This window comes from Vicugna pacos, chromosome X (genome assembly GCF_048564905.1).
Source record: "Vicugna pacos chromosome X, VicPac4, whole genome shotgun sequence".
Taxonomy (NCBI): domain Eukaryota; kingdom Metazoa; phylum Chordata; class Mammalia; order Artiodactyla; family Camelidae; genus Vicugna; species Vicugna pacos.
In genome coordinates, this window is record NC_133023.1 from 6,074,388 (window position 1) to 6,094,139 (window position 19,752).

At 52.4% G+C, this 19,752-nt stretch overlaps 1 protein-coding gene and 1 long non-coding RNA gene across 4 annotated transcripts in view; one reads left to right on the forward strand and one right to left on the reverse strand.

Moving 5' to 3' along the window:
- The window catches only part of GPR143 (G protein-coupled receptor 143), a 44,252-nt gene that overhangs the window by 14,692 nt on the left and 9,808 nt on the right, over nucleotides 1-19,752 (reverse strand). Inside the window, exons 5-9 of one of the 2 annotated variants that reach the window (XM_072956032.1) lie at nucleotides 17,829-17,938; nucleotides 15,632-15,740; nucleotides 14,282-14,399; nucleotides 12,855-13,101; nucleotides 2,099-2,522 (exon numbers count right to left, since the gene is read on the reverse strand). In XM_072956032.1, the coding sequence (XP_072812133.1) occupies nucleotides 2,428-2,522; nucleotides 12,855-13,101; nucleotides 14,282-14,399; nucleotides 15,632-15,740; nucleotides 17,829-17,938 (679 nt within the window). In that variant the 3' untranslated portion in view covers nucleotides 2,099-2,427. Of the gene's footprint in view, nucleotides 1-2,098; nucleotides 2,523-12,854; nucleotides 13,102-14,281; nucleotides 14,400-15,631; nucleotides 15,741-17,828; nucleotides 17,939-19,752 lie in introns of those variants that run through there. The other variant, XM_072956031.1, reaches the window with a different exon arrangement.
- The window catches only part of LOC116277223 (uncharacterized), a 36,812-nt gene that overhangs the window by 635 nt on the left and 16,425 nt on the right, over nucleotides 1-19,752 (forward strand). Inside the window, exons 3-4 of one of the 2 annotated variants that reach the window (XR_012067477.1) lie at nucleotides 16,704-16,742; nucleotides 19,185-19,315. This is a non-coding gene — a long non-coding RNA (uncharacterized lncRNA). Of the gene's footprint in view, nucleotides 1-16,703; nucleotides 16,743-19,184; nucleotides 19,316-19,752 lie in introns of those variants that run through there. The other variant, XR_012067478.1, reaches the window with a different exon arrangement.

Consider the following 19,752-nt stretch of genomic DNA (forward strand, 5'->3'; position numbering starts at 1 on the left):
CGCAGCTCCACCTGGAGGACAGCACAGGAGGCCTCGGGGGCTGGGAGGGCCGGGCTCTGCGGGGATTCCGGAGGCCAGGACTGTTGCAGTATTACCTCCCCCTAAAACGTGAAGCTGGTACTCTGGAGAATAGGGGCTCCTATTAGGACTACAGTTACTCACACAGAAGTTACTGAGAGAAACTCCACCAGAAATGCCCCAGTTGCAAACGAGGAGGAGGAGGGTATCTTTGGAACAGGGGAACTGGGTAGACGCGCTGAAACGCTTTTTAAGGCATGATAAGTTAGCTAGGCGGTAAATTAAAATCGAAACAGAAGCCACCTGGTAGGAGCAGTCTCCTCTTTCCACCCCACTACACTCCCAGCTACATGTCGCATCCAGCCACCCAGACTCCTGGCTGTGTGTCCCACACCCCTCACCTTTCCGAGCACTTCCGTCACTCCCACCACCATCGCTTTCTCTCCACCAGAGCACTCCCCTTAGCATCTTGGGGATTAATACCCTCTAGCATCTGCAAAACAACAAGACATCCCCTGCAGCACCAGCCTCAGAGGGCAGTTGCTTCAGACCAAGCGTTGTCTGCTGTCATCCCGTTTATCCGTGTGTCTGCTATGCCCAGGAGTGACCTGATACCACCTTTGTCTCTGACCCTCGCTTCTGTGTCCTGGTGCGTAGCCATGGGTCTGTCCGCCCCAGTCAAAACCGCCCTGCCAGTTGTGCAGATACCCCGTCCACTACGAGGAGTCGCTTTAAGGAGACAGTCAGATCAGCATGGGTTCTAACTTGCAAGCTTCCAAATCTGCCTCTGGCTAATGTAAGCCAGGAGGAATGAGTGAGGAGGGTACTGGGCAGCTCTGGGGAGTCTCTGGAGAACCAGGCTTGGAGACTGTGCAGACAGGAGCAGCCAAAATCAGGGTGCAGGATGGCATCCATGCAGATGCCCCCGGGCATAAACAGCACTGGGAGCTGCCCACAGGTCAGTACTGGACACTGGGCTGGCCCCGGAAAGCACACCCAGGCTGCCTTCCACAGGGGATGTGCGCGCTGCCAACCCCTGTGCAGAAGTGCTCCTCCTGCCCGGCCCATTCCCTGGGGCGCTAGCGTCCAGCTTAGACCCGGGACACGTGTCTGACTGGCTCTGTGAGGGCTGTTCCTTGCTTTAGCTGCGAGGGAGCCTGGGAAAGCGAGCGGCCCGCGTCTTTGCGCTAGAGTGGGGGTGGGGCTGTGCCCCGGTCAGTAGTGGGAGTCCTCAGGAGGGGCCTCTGAGGCTGGGGACAGGCACAAAATCCGTACAGAGATGAAGGCAGATGCCACCCGGGAGAGCTAACTCCTTCACACCTCCTGGACACTTTGGGTCAGGGTGGCCGTGAGGCAGCTCAGGTCCATGTGAGTTGCGCAGACCTGGGCATCCCGGTCACAGCCTTGAGATGCCCTGAATCTATCTGCCGCCGCATGACTCCGAAAGCACAAGTCCAGAAGCATCCTGGACAGCTTTCCTACAGCGAAACGGAGTCCTCATCTTGATACGAAGAGGGGCGTCAGGCGGCAGAGCTGACTGCAGCGTCTCGAGGAGGAAACGGTGTCTTGCTTTTCTACACTTACGTAGGTGGCTGGTCTCCAGTGCATGTTACATACAGTATTTTTGCCCCCAAATATGTATATGCACACGTATATATTTATAATGTATAATTTTATGTACAGTCGGCCCTCTGCACTGCGGGCCCCCTCCCCCCGCGGATGCGGACCACGCAGATGCAGAGTATCTGCGTATTTTGGTGTCCGCGAAGGGCAACTCTCTATATAATTTTATATATATATATTTCATCTGATGGGAAGATGGAGCCGTGGGCAGTGGTCTGAGCAAAGTCAGGTTCGAAGGATTCCTCTGACCGCACCACCGCTCAGCGCCACGGGGGGCCCGAGGGCCAAATCGCGGACCCCAGCCCGCCCTCCTCTGCCCCCTGGTGGCGGGTGCGGGACGTGCCGCGCAGCCGCCCCGCGGGGCCCTCCGCCGCGGGGCCTTTGGCGTCTTCCCCGTCTGCCTCAGCACCATTCGCTAGAGGCGTTGTTCAGACAGAAGCCGCGTCAGGCCGGGCGCTCAGGCACAACTGCTTTATTCACTTTCCCAAGGACTTGGATCTGGCGCTCACGTTACAGGCAGACCAGAAAACCCCGCGTGCACGGAGACGACAGGAGCTGCGGAGAGCTTGGTCCAGGACTCTTCCTCCTCCCACCCCCAGCGCGCACTCACGGGCCACCTCTCCTCGCACAGGGGGTCCGCGGGAATCCGCCCTAACGGGACGACGACAGCAAGATCTGGGGGGACTACCCCCCGGGGCTGCGGTGACTGCAAGGCGAGAACACGGCTCTGAGGCGCGAGGAGCGTGGAGCCTGAGGAATACGAGGTCTGGGCCCCGTCGCGTCCTCTCACAGGTCTCCCCGCGGCTTTGCAATAGGTCCAACCTCATTTCCGCCGCGGGACGCACTTGTAACATGGATTTCAACGGTGCTGGCGTCGGAACCTGGAAAGGGAGGGAGAGACCCGCCGTGGGATGGTTTCCACGTCCTGGCAGGTCTTTCACAAGCATCACAAACGCGTATTTTCTTAAGTTACATGGTACTTTCACATACAGTTCATATTACGTGCTACTTTCATTTCACCGAAGGACACAACAAATCCCACAGAGCCATCTAGGGTGACTGAACGATCCTGCGTTCTTCCACCTCCCCTCCCCCGAACCACCCCGCTGGGTCTCAGCCAAACCGCGCGAGTGCTGCAGATCAAATGGAAACCGCCCCCGTTCACCCGGGGAAGCGCCGGAGCCCAAAGGGCGTCTCTTAGTATAACTAAGAATTGCCCTTTCGTGGCTGGTGCCACACGGTTTGGGAAGGGGAAGTCGGTAACAACCAGTAGAATGAAAGCAGACACCACTCCTGCGGGAGGAGTAATTGTGCAAGGTCTGTTTAACCATCCCAGTGACACACCGTCCTTCAGAACCCGTGGGAATCCTTCGGGACAGAGGTCAGAATTGTTCTTTTATTCAGCTAATATTCAGGCATGTCTGCCATAGGCCAGGTTCTGAGTCCACTCAGTTCCAGGGATTCCTTAAACTGTATCACTGCTCAGCACAACGTGGATCGGGGCTAAATCACTGATCCAAGCCTGCCCTCCTCTGCCCCCTAGTGGTGGATGAAGAACTTGCTGTGCAGCCGCCCAGCAAGGGTGCCGGAAACGGAGCTGGAAGACGCAGAGAAAGGTGCCCTTTTCAACGACGCACATGGGGCCAGTGACTGCCCCTCATGAAAACCTCCAAATACCCAACTCCCTCCACCAATAGGCCCGATAAACAGATGTTGACTGGAAAAGTACAGTGGGGTCACTGCCTTGACACCAGCTGGATGCAGCACAGGTACCTCGGAGCATTAATTGAGTCTAATGTTTAAAGAAGAACAAGCACAACTCAGAAAGAGAAGCAGGCAGAGTTTTGGAGGACACTTAGGGAAGGAAAGAGAATGCCAGCGTTGTATGGGCCAGAGGGGATGATGAGTTGTGCTTGGAAATGCCTGGGGCAGCCTGAGTTGCAGGAAGAGGTGACGATGTTACCAAGAAAAAGCAAGTCTGGGGCTGCAGTGTCCCACCACCACTGCCTCCCCCCTCATGGCCTGTGTAGGGGAGAGGCGCTCCAGGTTTTCTCCCAGGGCAGGATTAAGATGAGTCTGGGAGAACGGAGGTCCGAGTAACTCAGACCAGGTATGATGCACCCACGAAGAGAGGGTAAAGGAATTTAGAAGTTGGGGAAGGACAGACTTTGTGGCCACGGACCCTGCAGCCAGACCCTGAAGAGCGTTTGGGTCGCCGAGCAGGGTGACAGGCGCAGACCCTTTGCTGAGCAGTGACCCTGCTCTGCCTGAGCCCAGGCCCCAGCTGGGACAGTTTCGAGAAAACACTTCCAGTTCTGGAACCAGGTTACTGCTGGGGTGCTGGTGGTGCCTCACAAAGGCTTGGTTCTCACAGGGTCACCCCCTGTTTATGAAGATGTCCTGGGCTCATGGGAACTTGTGTGCGATTTCTGTAGTCGTCATAGAAAGACTCTGCGCTGGTATGCCACAGCAGGGGGGAGGGGGTTGGGATCAAGGTCTGGGCTGAGGAGCCCGCCCAGCCCATGACCTCACACTTGGGGACACGCTCTGTACCCTGTGGCTTTCCCAGAGTTCCTGCCTCCTTCACCCTCCCCCTGGGGCTCCACGGAGATTCCCTTTGTGCCTGAGCAACTGCCAGCCCCGCCCGCGCCGAGTTGGCCAGCTGCTTGCCACCCTGGGCTTTCTGGCAGGCATGCCTGTCCAGGGGTTTTCTGTTCTGGTCTCATGGGTCTCCTCAAAGAGAGAATGTGCAGGCGGAGCAAGTCTCCCAGAAGCTGACTTGGCGAGGCTGCTCCTGGGGTGTGTGGACTAATCTTCTACTGGTGCAGTGTGAGTACCCGACAAGCGTCCTTGCAGGAGAGGCAGATGCTGGCGACCTCACGGCGCCAAGGGCCAAGCCCCTTCCTAACAACTCCCTAGAAGGAGCTTTGCGAGCTAGGGAGGTTCTTGGGAAATTCCTGGCCCCATGGAGATCTAACAGGTGGGAAGGCATGTTGGCTGTCTCCTGTGCCTCAGCTATTGTTCTTGGATCTCTCAAATCAGGAACCTCAACCAGGGGACTTGGAGCATCAGCCACAGAGAACATATGCCACCTGGGCCTGGCTGCCCTTCAAGCTGTTGAATTTGATCTAGCCCACCACCCCCCCCCCGCCCCGAGTCAGAGGCCCAGGCTGTGTTCTCTCCTGCACTCTCCTAGCAAGTACAACCCGGGGGACACCTGGTGTTACGAGGAGGGCAAGTGACAGCACAGAGAACTGTAGAAGACTAAGAGCAAGATGGATGAGAGAACAGAGGAATGTGGAAGATAATAGGGAAGCATGGGAGAGAACAGAGGATTTGGGTAAAGAAACAAGAATTGTGGGAAGAGGCAGAATGGCATGTGGGGAGGACAGAATAATGACAGGCAGGGAGTCAAGGGAGAGTAGAAATTGTGAGAGAAGAGAAAAATGTGGGGAGACAAAGGATGATGGGGGAAAACAAATTGTGAGAAAGAATGGGGATTCTGGAGAGAATAAGGAACTGTGAGAGAGAAGGAGTTACGGTGGAAGACAAATACGAGGAGAGAAAATGTGTGGAGAGATGGAATGTGATAAAAAACAGAATCATAGAAGAAAACAGATTAGTTAGAGACGATGAAGAATCCAGAATTGTGGGAGAAAATGCAACACTGGGAAAGAAAAGGGATGGGACAGACTGAGGAATTCCGGGAGAGAATGGAGAATTATGCAACAGAGAATTGTGGGAGACACGGAATTATGGGAGGGTATGAAACTCTGGGAGAAGTAGGGATTTGTAAGAAAGATATAGGGCTGTAAGGGAAAGGGGAGGTGTGATATCTTCATGCACAGAAAGAGGAATGGTGGTAAACATGATGAATTGTGGGAGGTGTGACAGCTAGTGGCAGAGAATGAGGAATTGTGGAACCTGTGGCAACTTACGGCACAGAATGAGGAAATGTGGGGGTGGCAACTTGTGGCAGAGCATGAGGAATGGTGTGAGGTGTGGCAACTTGTGGCAGAGAATGAGGAATGGTGGGAGGTGTGGCACTTGTGGCAGAGAATGAGGAGTTGCGGGAGGTGTGGCAGATGTGGCACAGAATGAGAAATGGTGGGAGGTGTGGCAACTTGTGGCAGAGAATGAGGAGTTGTGGGAGGTGTGGCAACTTGTGGCAGAGAATGAGGAATGGTGGGAGGTGTGGCACTGTGGCAGAGAATGAGGAGCTGTGGGAGGTGTGGCAGATGTGGCACAGAATGAGGAATGGTGGCAGGTGTGGCAGCTAGCGGCAGAGAATGAGGAATGGCGGGAGGTGTGGCACTTGTGGCAGAGAATGAGGAGTGGTGGGAGGTGTGGCAACTTGTGCCAGAGAGTAGAAATTGTGGGAGGTGTGGCACTTGTGGCAGAGACTAGAAGTTGTGGGAGGTGTGGCACTTGTGGGAGAGAATGAAGAATGGTGGGAGGTGTGGCACTTGTGGCAGAGAATGAGGAATGGTGGGAGGTGTGGCAGCTAGTGGCAGAGAATGAGGAATGATGGGAGGTGTGGCACTTGTGGCAGAGAATGAGGAATGGTGGGAGGTGTGGCAACTTGTCACAGAGAATGAGGAATGGTGGGAGGTGTGGCAACTTGTGCTAGAGAGTAGAAATTGTGGGAGGTGTGGCACTTGTGGCAGAGACTAGAAGTTGTGGGAGGTGTGGCAGATGTGTCACAGAATGAGGAATGGTGGGAGGTGTGGCACTTGTGGCACAGAATGAGGAATGGTGGGAGGTGTGGCAGCTAGTGGCAGAAATGAGGAATGGTGGGAGGTGTGGCACTTGTGGCAGAGAATGAGGAATGGTGAGAGGTGTGGCATTTGTGGCAGAGAATGAGGAATGGTGGGAGGGGTGGCAACTTGTAGCAGAGTGTAGAAATTGTGGGAGGTGTGGCAGATGTGTCACAGAACAAGGAATGGTGGGAGGTGTGACAGTGACAGAATGAGGAATGGTGAGAGGTCTGGCAGCTAGTGGCAGAGAATGAGGAATGGTGGGAGGTGTGGCACTTGTCGCAGAGAATGAGGAATGGTGGGAGGTGTGGTACTTGTGGTAAAGAATGAGGAATGGTGGGAGGTGTGGCAACTTGTGGCAGAGAGTAGAAGTTGTGGGAGGTGTGGCAGATGTGTCACAGAATGAGGAATGGTGGGAGGTGTGGCACTTGTGGCAGAGAATGAGGAGTTGTGGGAGGTGTGGCAGCTTGTGGCACAGATCGAGGATTGGTGGGATGTGTGTCAACTTGTGGCACAGACTGAGGAATGGTGGAAGGTGTGGCACATGTGACACACAGTGAGGAATGGTGGGAAGTGTGGCAGCTTGTGGTACAGAATGAGGAATGGTGGGAGGTGTGGCAACTTGTGGCAGAGAATGAGGAATGGTGGGAGGTGTGGCAGCTTGTGGCACAGAACGAGGAATGGTGGGAGGTTTTGCAGATGTGGCAGAGATGAGGAATGGTGGGAATTTTGGCAACTTGTGGCACAGACTGAGTAATTGTGGAAGGTGTAGAAGCTTGTGGCAGAAACAGGAATTGAGGAAGGTGTCACAGCTCGTGGCAGAGTTGCTGGAATTGTGAGGTGTGGCCATCTTTGGCACAGAATGAGGAATGGCAGGAGGTCTGGCAACTGTGGTACAGAATGAGGAATTGTGGGAGGTGTGGCAATTTGAGGCACAGAATGAGGAATGGTAGGAGGTGTGGCAGCTAGTGGCAGAGAATGAGGAGTTGTGGGAGATGTAGCAACTTGTGGCACAGAATGAGGAATTGTGGAAGTTGTCACAGCTTGTGGCACAGAATGAGGAATGCTGGGAGGTGTGACAGCTAGTGGCAGAAAATGAGGGATTCAGGGAGGTGTGGCAGCTTGGCAGAGAATGAGGAATAGTAGAAGGTGTGGCAACTTGTGGCACAGAATGAGCAATTGTATAAGGTGTCACAGTTTGTGGCAGAGTATATGGAATTGTGGGAGGTGTGGCAACTTGTGGCACAGAATGAGGAATGGTGGGAGGTGTGGCAGCTAGTGGCAGAGTTGAGGAATGGTGGGAGGTGTTACAGCTAGTTACAGAGAATGAGGAATTGTGGAAGGTGTGGCAACTTGTGGCAGAGAATGAGGAGCTATGGGAGTTGTGGCAGCTTTTGGGAGAAGCGTGGAATTTTGATATAAAGAGGCAATTCTGGAAAAGAAATTACTGGAAGAACAGAGGACTGTAGGATAAATAGTTTCTGAAAACAATCCTGGAAAATAAAATGGTGATTGAGCTCACAACAAAGAACTGAGAACAGTGGGAAAGCAGAATTGTGTGAGCAAATAGAGACTTCAGGGAGAAACAAGGAATTGTGAGAAGAGAAGGGAATGTGAGAGAGAATATGGAACCGTGGGTGACATGAAATTGTGTGAGAAAATGGGGAATTTCGGGATGTGTGGTGGCTTACTGTAGAGAATATGGAATTGTGGGAGGCGTGGACTTGTGTGGCACGTGTGTAACTGCTGTGGAAGTGGTGGGTATTGGGAGAAATAGAGCACTGTGGGAAAGAGAAGGGAGTGTGGGATAGGATGGAAAATTATGGTACCCAGAGTGTATTGTGGGGTAATGTAGAGTGTATGTAGAAGTGGAGAATTGTGGAAAAGGCAAGGGGTTGTGGGAGAAAATGTAGAGTTACGGGACAGAGAGGGAACTGTGAGAGAGATGGGGAATTGCGGGACATGGGGGTAACTGTGAGGCAGCTGCGGAAGTGTGGGAGAAAGAGTACAGCAGAGAGTGTAGCAGAAGGGAGGGATTATGGGGGAGAATGCAGAAGTGTCCGGGGAATATTGCGAAACAGAAGGTATGGGGTCGGGGGTGCGGACAGAGAATGTGGCAGAAACAGCATCATAGGAAAGATGGGTTTGGTTGAAAACAGAATTGCCGAAGGGAGGTCTACGAGAGACGAGGAAGAACACAGTTGCGGGAGGAATGGGGAATCCTGGGGATCTGAGAGAAATGGGTGTTGTGGGAGAGAACAGGAATTGCAGGCAAGACAAGGGCTCAAGGGAGAGAGGAATCCAGGAGAAACGGAATTGGGCGAACTACAGGCGTTACGGGAGAAGCAGGGTATTGCGGGAGAAGTAGCGCACGGTGGGAGACGAGGACCTTCGCACAGGAAGGCGCGCTGTGGGAAGCACGGGGTGAGGGCGGAGGCAGGGGAACTGCGGCAGAGGCGGAGTACCGCGGGGGAGGCAGACCGCGCGGGCACTGGCGTACTGCGGGAAGGGCAGTCGCGGGAGAGCACGGGCACGCGGGAGAGACACGCTTACCCCCGTCAGCCCACCCACTAGGTTCTGAGTAGGCCGCAGGCCTCCTGCCTGGGAACGCGCTACCTGTGCTCCGCCCCGAGCACAACCTGCTCGGTCCCCCACACGCCGCGCGTCTCAGCCCTGCCCACTGGCCGCAGCCCTTACGCGCGTCTCAGCCCTGCCCACTGGCCGCAGCCCTTACGTCCCGCATGCATCTTGTCCACGGACCCGGTGGCCATGCCCCTCCCCTTGCCACGGCCAGGGAAGGCCCACACGCCCACGCCCTCCCACCCAGGCCCCTGCCTACGACGTGCCCCCGTTGTGGCCCCTCCACCCCTGCACACTGAGGCAGGCTTCTGTGCTCCTCCGGACACCCCTCCCCAGGGCACACCCCAAGCCCCATGGTGGCCCCGCCCCCGCCGGAGCCACGCCCCTTCCCTCGCGGTGGGGGTGGGGTAACGGGATCCTGGGCGCCTTGCAGGAGCAGGGGCGCCGATCCCCTGAGAGATACAACCCCCACCCTCCCCACTTTGAAGCTAATGGTAAGACTGACGTATCATCAGATCCTGATCTTTACCCGCGCGAGCAGAGAGGAAAGTGTCCTGGTTAAGGGAGGGCGGGACACCTGACACTAAGCTTCCGAATGCTCCTGGGTGAGGAAATGATAGTTTCAGGTTTTCCGGTGTTCATAAGATGAAAATCAAGCAGGTATTTGTTCATTTGTGAGAAGTGTCTTTTTTGTTGACTTTTAGTCCCAAGGGACATTCTAATTCCCTACAAAGGTGGTATTTTGAACGAAGTTGTCATAAGGGATTACACACAGATCTCCTCAACGTCAACTGTTGCCATGGTCATGAAGCATCACCCCATCAGTTCTCCCACACTTACTCACCGGGCTAGTCCTACAAGCACATCTGAGTGGATCCCTCCTCTTAAAAACCTTGACGGGACTCTCACTGGCCGCGAGGTAAACCACAAACTCCTCAGTGTACAGATTCATAAGAACCCTTCATCATCTGCTCCCAGCCTGCCTCCCCAGCTTCCCACAAACCCCACGAGTGGCCACCTTCAGACAAATGCACAAACGTTCTGCTCCGTGCCTCCACACAGGGTCCTCCCTGGGCTTCCTGCTCTCCCGTTCCAGTCTGCGGTCCAAGACCCAGTTTGAAAATCACCTCCTCCACAATCTCAACCGTGCACCAAAAAACAACGCCGTCTCTGCCTTTGCTGTGTCCCTTTAACACTTCAGACTTTTTAGAATAAAAGATAGGTAGTAAGGTCATTACTTGTTTGTAAGTTTCATACATGATACTTCTCAGGGACACTCACAACCCCCCTCCCCGCCCCGCCCCCCAGCTGAAATGGTGTTGACCACATTGCAGATGCTCAATGAATATTTGTTGATGTTCAAATTCAGTTAATTTATGTCAAGTGCCTAGTAAGTGCCAGACATCGCATCAGATACTTAATAATGGAAGCTCAGTGTTAAGTCTGCTGGCCTTGAAGTGAATCCCAAAAGTAGCAGCAGCTTTAGGATCTGATAAACATGCCAGGCTTCACCTTAGCAATGCCGATGCGAAGAAGCCTAACTGTGTTTTCTGCTTTGAGTTTGTATCTCTGGACTTTTCTCCCACATGGAACAGTATTTTCCGTATTATGAACAGCCCTGTACCTTTACTAAAGAGATGAAAATTAGAGTGGCTGGAAAGAAGGAGAAAGGAGGCAACCCAAGACGTAGCCAGCCATGTCTCATTTCCAAGACTGTCACTTTCGGAGACAAGGCTGTCCGTTCCTCTGGGTCCTGGCAGCAGTGCACTGCCTGCGGCTAAATAGCAGGGGTCTGCTGTGCGGGGGTCATCCTGCCCTGGTCTGACTTCCCTTAGCCCGGATGGCTTTGCCTTGGTGTTTTAGATGCAAACTGGAAATTTTCATGGCCTTTTAATTCTGTTCCTCGCTGACATGTGCTCCCTTGTCCCCCTCAAATGATGACATGTACTATTATTTACTTATCCTTACTAGAGTTAGCATTTACTAGATGCCCATTGTGTGACAGCACCGTTTAGATAAACACACACAAATCTATTTAATCTCACAGGAATCACGTCGTTAGCACCCGACTAGAGGTCAAGAAATAAAATACTAAGGGAGATTTGCCAGAAGAGCTTGTCCCCAGCTCTCTTGGAGGAGGCGGAGATGAGCGGTCCAGTGCCCAGAGGCACACGCCCTCCCTTGAGGTTACCGTGAGCTCCTGCAGAGCTCGGTCTCTTCCTCAGATCACACGTCACCTCGCTTCTCATAAGCTTCACAAACACAGCTGTTATTCAGAGAAGGTGCTTACCAATGAAATCTTAGAAAATGTTTAAGACAATCTCAGCTCTTTTGAGATGTATTAGACGTGCTACCCCAACTCCTGTGTGACTAAGAATTCTTTAACTCTTACCATTAATTACTCTTAGGCCTTTTGGAACCATGAGCTGCTAGAATTTTCCATCAAAAGTGTGTAATTTAACACAGTATTACAAACAGCTATTGGGCACCATTTGCGATGGTGAAGCATGAGCTACACGTGCAGGATGTATACCCGCTGAACAGTGACAGTGGCGGTGGACCTGCCTTCTGCTTAAAGGTGTTTTCAACCAGCCCGAGTGTAATAAGTGGAAAGAGGGAGGGGCTTCGGGGCCGCAGTGGGGACAGAAGGCGGGGCCAGGTGGCCTCCTCCCCAAGCGGCATTTGTGGGGATCCACCCCTGATGCCCAGAGGAGGGCCCTGCAAACACGCGCTCTCTTCCTCTAAAGAACTTTCCGTCTTGTTGCTCAGTGCTAAGGGCAAAAGGTTTACTCAGGAAGAATCTTTCAAGGGGATAAAATCTGATTAATCAGCCGTCATAACCATGACAGTCACTGAGCTTTCATTAGGAATAAGGACCATAGGTCTGGTTCTTATTCTCTCGCTACCCACCTGACGAGAATATAAATGAGCTTTCTGTAATAGGAAACGCCGAATATAGAGCAAGTGAGAAATCATAGGTTCTAGCATGTTTCATGGAAACTACATCTAATAGACTTCCTTATTTTTACAGGGGTTTTTGGTGGTGGTGGTGGTGGTGTAGAGGTAACTAGGTTTATTTACTTATTTATTTTAATGGAGGTGCTGGGGATTGAACCCAGGACCTCCTGCGTGCTAGTCACACTCTACCGCTGACCTATACCCTCCCTCAGATTTATTTGTGTGTGTATACATATGTACACACACACACACACACACAGAGACATACATGAATATACAGGTATGAAATATATGTAATAGGCTTAGTAAATGGCAGTCTTCAGAGAAACATTATTCGGACCTTGAACTGATACGTTCTTCCTCTTTATCAGCAGGGTTAACGGACACATCCCCCATACGATGGACAGGAGTTTAAATAAAAAGAGCGCAGCTTGAAGACCGCAGTGCTAGTGTTGGCGGGAAAGGGCAGATTGGGAGAACCAGCACTGAGTGACCGGCGTTTCGTCTTAAATGCCCCCGAGGGAGCCAGACCACCAAAGCGCACGCACCAGCTACAGAGGCCAGGTCCACTCTGACAGCCAGCGTTAGTGCCGGGTTTGTAGGGACAGGTTATCTCGCAGGCAAAATGCCAGGCAGCCCCGGAGGAGCCAGCCACGATGAACGCGAGGCTGGGGTGCCTCCCTGGGAGGGCCAGGAGGGCGGGGACGCGCACGAGCAGCGGCGGTGGGACGCGTGCGGGCTCGGCGCCGGTGCGCGCGGAGCTGCGCCTTCGCGGGGACGCGCGCTCTCACGGGACCCCCGCGGTCGGAGCTCCTGCGCACCAGCAGCGCCGCCCGGTTGTCCGACGGCGCATCTGCAGGGGGCCCGGGGGCTCCGCCGCCCGCCCTCCCGCCCGCCCGCCCGGGCGAGGGCGCTTACCTTCAGACAGCATGCTCAGGGCCTCGTCGGAGGTGTGCCCGCCGCCCGCTCGCACCACTTTCGTGCGCGCGGGGCCTTCGCGGGGCTCGCGGGAGCCCCCCGGGGTCGGGTGGGGCTGCTCGGCCGCCGAGGTGGTCACCGAGTCCCACTGGATCTCCTTCCTGGGAGCCTGGAAATCCAGGCTGCACCCTTTCCAGCCGTAGAAGGCCAGGGACAAGAGGAACCCTTGGGCTGGATTCAGGATCCCCTGCGAGGGGGACAAAGAGACGGGGAGGGTCAGCGCAGGGAGGTGGGAGGCAGGGCATCGGGTGCGCGCAGGGAGGTGCCTGAGGTCCGTGGGGCTCCGCGCGGGGATGGGGCCCATTGGCTGGAGTGGGGCGAGACAAGGATCGCCTGGAGGTGCTGGGCCTCCAAAGGCGCCTGAAAATGGGGGGGGGGACGGGGAGAGGGACTGGAGTTGGCAGCAGGCCCACCAGGGAGGGAAGGGAGAGCTGCACGGGGCCACCGAACCAGCGCCGTCTGCGCCTCTGCCAGGGAGGCTGCGCTGTCCTGCAGAGACCCGGGCCGGCCACCTCGTGCTCCCAGGGCGGACCGTCATGTCACAAAGGCTCCCGAGGCCAGCAGTGAGTTGAGGGAACCTTCCTCCCGCTCCGTGTGGTCGTGCACAGGAAGTGAACCAAAGGAACCACAGGACAGGGAGGGGGCAGTTAACGCTGTCTGATCTCAGAGTCCCGTGAATCAGATTTCGCGGACCCTGATGCAGTGTAAATACGAATGCTGTGTGGGGAACGGGGGCCTCCCCAGTGGCAGCTGGAGGAGGGACTTTCCTACTGGAAATGCAGGACAGTGAAAAGACGGCGGCATCTACCCGTGGTCTTTCCACTTTATTAGCATTTTGTGTATTTCTACCCAACATTTCTTCACATACGTGTTATTAGGTAGTTGCCATTAGTATAGGTTTTCAATCCTGAATTTTTCACTTAATGCTAGAGATTTCATTATTGTCATTTTTCACGTCTGCATAACATTCTGTCAGTATCAAAGACCATAATTTACTTAGCCACTCCTGTTTTTTAAAGACTTGGGTTGTCTATAATGCTTTATAATTATGGATAATAAGGATCATCTTCATTCCTATGGTTTCTTCAGTCTGAAATATTTTTTTCGAAATAAATTCACTGATATTTTGATTCCAAGGTGTGATACACTTGCCAAATCGATTGACCAGAGTCATACCCACTTTATAGCAACCCCACACTGAATGAATCAAGCTAGCCTGGGGACCAAGGCCAGAGGTAGGCAGCCCAGGAACCTGTTCGACTCACTACATATTTAAGTAACAGATGCATCATACTTCTGAGTGGCTTTTATTCCTTCTGGGTTTTTTTTTTTCCCAAGAAGAAAATTTTAAATCAAGATTGACCTACCATAATGAACCACGTGGTCTTGGCTGCATTCCTGACCTGTTTCAAAGAGCCTCCATTGATATCTGGTTGCATTTCAAGATAGAATAAAAGGCTTTCATTGATGATATTTGACAACCAACTGTTAGAAAGAAAATGGCCGAGAGGTGAAAAGAACATGCAACAGAATTTGGGTGGGGGGGGGCGACCATAATTAGGTTTGTTTATTTGTTTGTTTACTTCTTTAATGGAGGGACTGGGGATTGAACCCAGGACCTCCTGCATGCTAGTCTACCACTGAGCTACACCCTCCCCCACAGAATTCATTTCTAATGCTAGGGGTCAGGAACATGTCTACCAAGATCTAAAAGTCCTGGAGGGGTGACTGCTTCAGCAGGAAGGGGGAACCAGCATGCCAAGAATTTAGTGTAAGAGATGCCATTCCTGTCCATCTAAAGCAGAGACGGACAAATCCTTCCGATGGTAACGCACAACATGACATCTGGGGTAAGGTTCTAGCGCATACCCCATAACCCAGAATTCACTATTTGTTTGAAGAGCAACCTCACGTTTTGATGAAGGCCAAGACAAATCTTATCTTGACATTTTAAGTTCGAATGTTCTGAGGTTATTGCAGGGAGGCCAGGGAAGTTTGAAACGGCAAGTTTGGTGTATTTTTAGAGGGAGGTAACTTATGTCTCTCCTGGGAGAATATCCAAACCGACCTCCTCACATCAGGTTAATTAGTAACACTACAAAGGCGCGCCCTGTCCGGCAAAGCATCGCTTCACCGCAGCAAAGTGTTGTCTGATTCCAGTGTATTTTGCAGTGGTTACAGGTCTCTGCCCAACGCGTCCACCTGAAACACTGGGTCAGAACAGCAGTGGGGGAGGAGAGCGGAGGAGAGGAAGGTTGCTCCCTGCCCTTCTTGGCCGAGCAGTGAGTCATCACACCAAAGCCGTGCCCCTGCCCTCCTAGCTCGTCAGACACAGGAATTGGTGTCAAAACTGATGCAAATGGGTGGATTAACAAGGCACGATGGAGCACTGATCTCAAAGTGCAACCAGCAAGGGACAAAACACCGCATGTGTGTGGCTGGGATGTATCAAAAGTAAACCCAGGACTTCTTGTTCTAAGGGCTTTTTCTCCAATTTGAGTCGATCTGAATCTCTCTCCAGGAGTGCCCGATTGTAGACTCGCCTTCCTGTCTGGCATGCACTTCCTCCAAGGGCACCTAGCAGTTTCAAAGATTTCCTTTCCAAAGACTCTTCCCTTTGGAACTTTCAGGTCACACTCAGGAAAGCAAATGACAAGTGGTTTGCATATCCCTTCCCAGGGACAGTTTAAAAAAAAAAGAAGAAGAAAAAAGATTACCAAATAATGAAAACCAGCATGATTTTGAAAAACCGGGTCTTGATCACCGCTCCCATCCGTCTCTCGCTCTCTGTGTAGATGCCTTGTCTTCCTTTCAGCAAGGAGGCCACTGTGAAAAGAGGGGGACTGCACGTGAGGCTCCTTACCTACCCCCCTACAGGCAGAGCCAGGAGAGCCTGGAGCCCCCGCCGGACACTCCATGCCCTCCTCACAGCTTCTGCCTGGGAGGTCTCAGAGCCTCGAGGGGATAGACATTTTTTAAATGTTTACTTTGAAATCACTTTAGATTTACATAAGATTTGCAAAGGTAGTACACAGAGTTCCTGTCTGCCTACACCCAGCTTCACCCCAAAGGTAGCATCTTACACAACCACAGTCAGCCTGGTCGCCATGAAGAAATTAGCACCGCTACCATACTAGTAATTAAACTCCAGATTGTGTAAGGATGGTCTAGTTCAGGGACTGTATAAATAAGTGTGCGTGTATATATACACATATACATATACATACACATATAAACGCATATGTATATTTTGTGTGTGGTGTATATTTTTTTTTTTTTTTGGTGGGAGAGGGAGGTAATTAGGTCTGTTTATTTATTTATGTATTTTTCTTAATGGAGGTACTGGGGATTGAACCAGGGCCTCATGCATGCTAAGCACACACTCTCCCACTGAGATATACCCTCCCTCTGGGAATCATATTTTTAATGCTTTAGATTTTTCCTTATAAAAATAATGCAAGCTTGCTATTTTTAAATGTTGAAAAGATTTAACATTTCTCCTTGTAAAGAAGTTGGAAAATATAAAACAGTTTAGAAAAGAATGAAAGGTCTATGGTCTACCCAGAGACAACTAGCGTCAGCATCTTAGTTTATTTCTTTCCAGTCTATTTTCTGTAAGTCGTTTTTATTTGTTTGATGCAATCGAATCAGCAACTTTGTTTTTTTAAAAAAGCTATGTTTTTTAATTGAAGTATAGATTATTTACAATGTTGTGTTCGTTTCTGGCGTACAGAATAGTGATTCACTTATACATATGTTTATTCTTTTTCATATTCTGTTTCATTATAGGTATTATGAGATACTGAAGTTAGTTTCCTGTGCTATGTGGTAAGTTCTTATTGTTTATCCATTTCATATATAGTGGTGTGTGTCTGCTAATCCCAAACTTCTAGTTTATAGCTTTCCCCTTCAGTAAGCTAAATTTGTTTTCTATGTCTGTGACTCTTTCTGTTTTGTAAGTAAGTTTGTGCCAATAATTTAGATTCCACATGTGCATGATATCAGATATTTGTCTTTCTCTGACTTCACTTAGTATGATAACCTCAAGGTCCATCCATGTTGCTGCAAATTGCATGATTTCATTCTAAAAAAAAGCTACCTTCAATATACTAGTGGATATGAAAAGAGTGACCCAGAGACCCACAGGGATCTCCCAACCCTTGACGCTGTGGTCCAGTACTTGACATGACCCTCAAGCGACCGTTCTGTTAGGGTATGTTTCCCTCCTTCCTTCTGCACGTGGGGGAGCCACACAGCTTGAGGGGGTTGGAGACCTGCTCCAGACCACAATTCCCTGCGGATGGGGTAGGGGGTGCAGTGCAGCCCCCTGCCTCAGCCAGGTCTGTCAGGGGCCTTCGCTGACTCACAGCCTCCCTCTTCTGCAGTTCTTACAGCTTCATCTGACTCACTTCCTGTGTGCTCCTTCCTGTTCACTGCCCCACCAGGGAAAGACACTGGCCCACACGTCACGGGAGAAACCAGGCTCCCACGACACCTCGGCCCACGGCCAGACCTCCCCCTGGGCTGCCCTTTCTTCTCCTGCTCCCCTCACCTCTGCAGTTTCCCAAGGCACCTCTGGGGCCTCCAGGCAGGCCACGGGCACAGCCAGGATGAGCCCAGACGGAACTGGAAAGTACAGTGGTCCTGGCTTCGCACTATCAGACGCTGACAAAGCATCTGTACCGCCCACGACTCAGTAGCGTTGCTCGCTTTCACTTACTGAACCTACTCACTTGCCCCAGCTGTACTCTGCGGATGTCTCTGGAGGATGACGAATGAGGTCAAGGGTCTCAGATAACTGTCTGAGCCCAAGGGCTGGGGCCTTTCCCGTGGCATCGCGACCCGAGGGCTTTTCCCGTTATTGCCCTGCCGTCACTGTCTCCTGGAACAGGATGGGGCTGGCCTGTCATTTACCTGCAGTCACTGTCTTCCGGAACAGGATGGGGTTGGCCACGAGGACGAGCAGCAGCGGCAGGTACGTGGTGACATAGTGGGGGATGGCGTGCTCCAGGCCCCTCTCGCACCTGAGCAAGGGAAGCCAAGTCATTCTCAAAAACAAAGCTCAGCCTGAAATACTCTGACTTACCGGGAAGCGGAGAGAAGAGGGAGATGCTCAGATGGACACTGACTCGGCCCAGCGGAAATCTGACTCATCTCTCACGTCTGTGGACCAGCAATAAACTGGAGAAGAATAGGGGGAATCAATCACAGTTCTGTCTGTCTCATAAACAGGGGAAATTTTAAAGGTCTGTGCTGGGAAAAGCTGGAGAGAGGAAAAGACTCTGAGAGGGTGGCTTCCGCATACTGGGTCTCTTCAAAGAAAAAACACAATTCAAGGAAGACGAAGGCGCTCAATGAACTAGTCAGGTCTGGAGCGCTCATGATGGGCTAAGCCTGGCCGATGTCATGGAGAAGACCCACCGTCTGTCCTTGACCTGCGGAAAATACGCACGCTTCCTATTTCAAAGGACATTGTGCTCATGGTGATGGGTAATCACTTGGGTGGTTCTGTTCAGAGAGATTTCTGTGGATGGGCCATGGGACTTACTTGTCACTGTAGGATGTGGTAGAGTGCCGCACACAGGGTTGTTAATGGTCAGCGCACAAATGCATCATCTACAGGAGAATGCCCAAGGGGAAGAGAGAATCCAAAGCAAAGGAGAAAGAGGATGCTTGGGCCCAAACCAAGACGGAGGGGGAAAAGCAGAGGCAGGAACAGCCCCCGTGGCCACGGAAGGTGATAAAAATTCAAGCACTCCTGTTTGAATACGCCTGGACTGCTGAAACCAGAAGGGGAAACCTGGTGGAGAATGCAGAAGAGGGGGTGAGGAAAACGCAGTGCCCATCTCTTACGGCCCTGAGGGTTACAGCACCACCTATGATGCTGCGGTCTTCCCACCAGGCGTTCTCATCTGCAGCTGTGGAAGTGCAATGTAGTCTAGAAGGACTCAAGGGGAGACAGGGGAACAAAGGAAGAAAAGATGAGATTCAGAGGCAGGGAAGCAAAGGACACGTCAGTGAGGGCGGGAGCCTAGGGCAAGCGAGGGCTCCGGGTGGTGGGCTGAAGAGGATGAGGATTGAGGTGCTTCCTGGGGGCAGCATTGCCATGACCGTGGGGGGCCCTGGCGCTCCTGGGAGCCTGCAGCCATGGCTCCCTTGTGCCCAGGTGCAGCGTCCCATGGGCTGGGAGGGGTGAGTGGTAACAATCCCCTTTCCGATTAAGTGCATTCCTCTGTTAACACCTGCTAACTCTGCACCCGTCCTTTTAAGGTTCCTGGGGAGAGCAGACTGTTTGGACCTGTGAGGAGTCACTGTCGACAAGGCAACACCAGTGTGGAGAAGTCCCAGGGAGCAGCTACAAGAAATCAAAATGGAAGGGAGACACGCGGTCTACACCACAGGTCAGCAAACTTTTTCTGTAAAGGAACAGATGGTAGACAGTTCAGGCTTTAGAGTCCTCACTGCCTCTGTCAGAACGACTCAGTGTGTGAGGGCAGCCGTACCCAGCACGCACACAAATGGGCACGGGTGTGTGCCAATAAAACTTTATTTACAAAAGCAGGCAGGGGGCCGGATCTGCCTGAGGGCTGTGCTATGCAGATCCTTGGTCTGCAGCGCCCTAAAATCACAGACTAGAGACCGTGTCCAACCTGTTTTTCAGTTTTCCAATGAAAACTGGAGCATATAACCTTGGAGGGGCCCAGAGGCTTTACCAATAGCAGTTCACGGATGGGCTTTTCAACCTGAAGAAATGCCTAAGACAATTTCAAAGGCCACGTCTCAGAGCATCCGTGTTCAGAAGAGCACAGGTGGAGAAGTGAGAACCCACAGCCAGCAG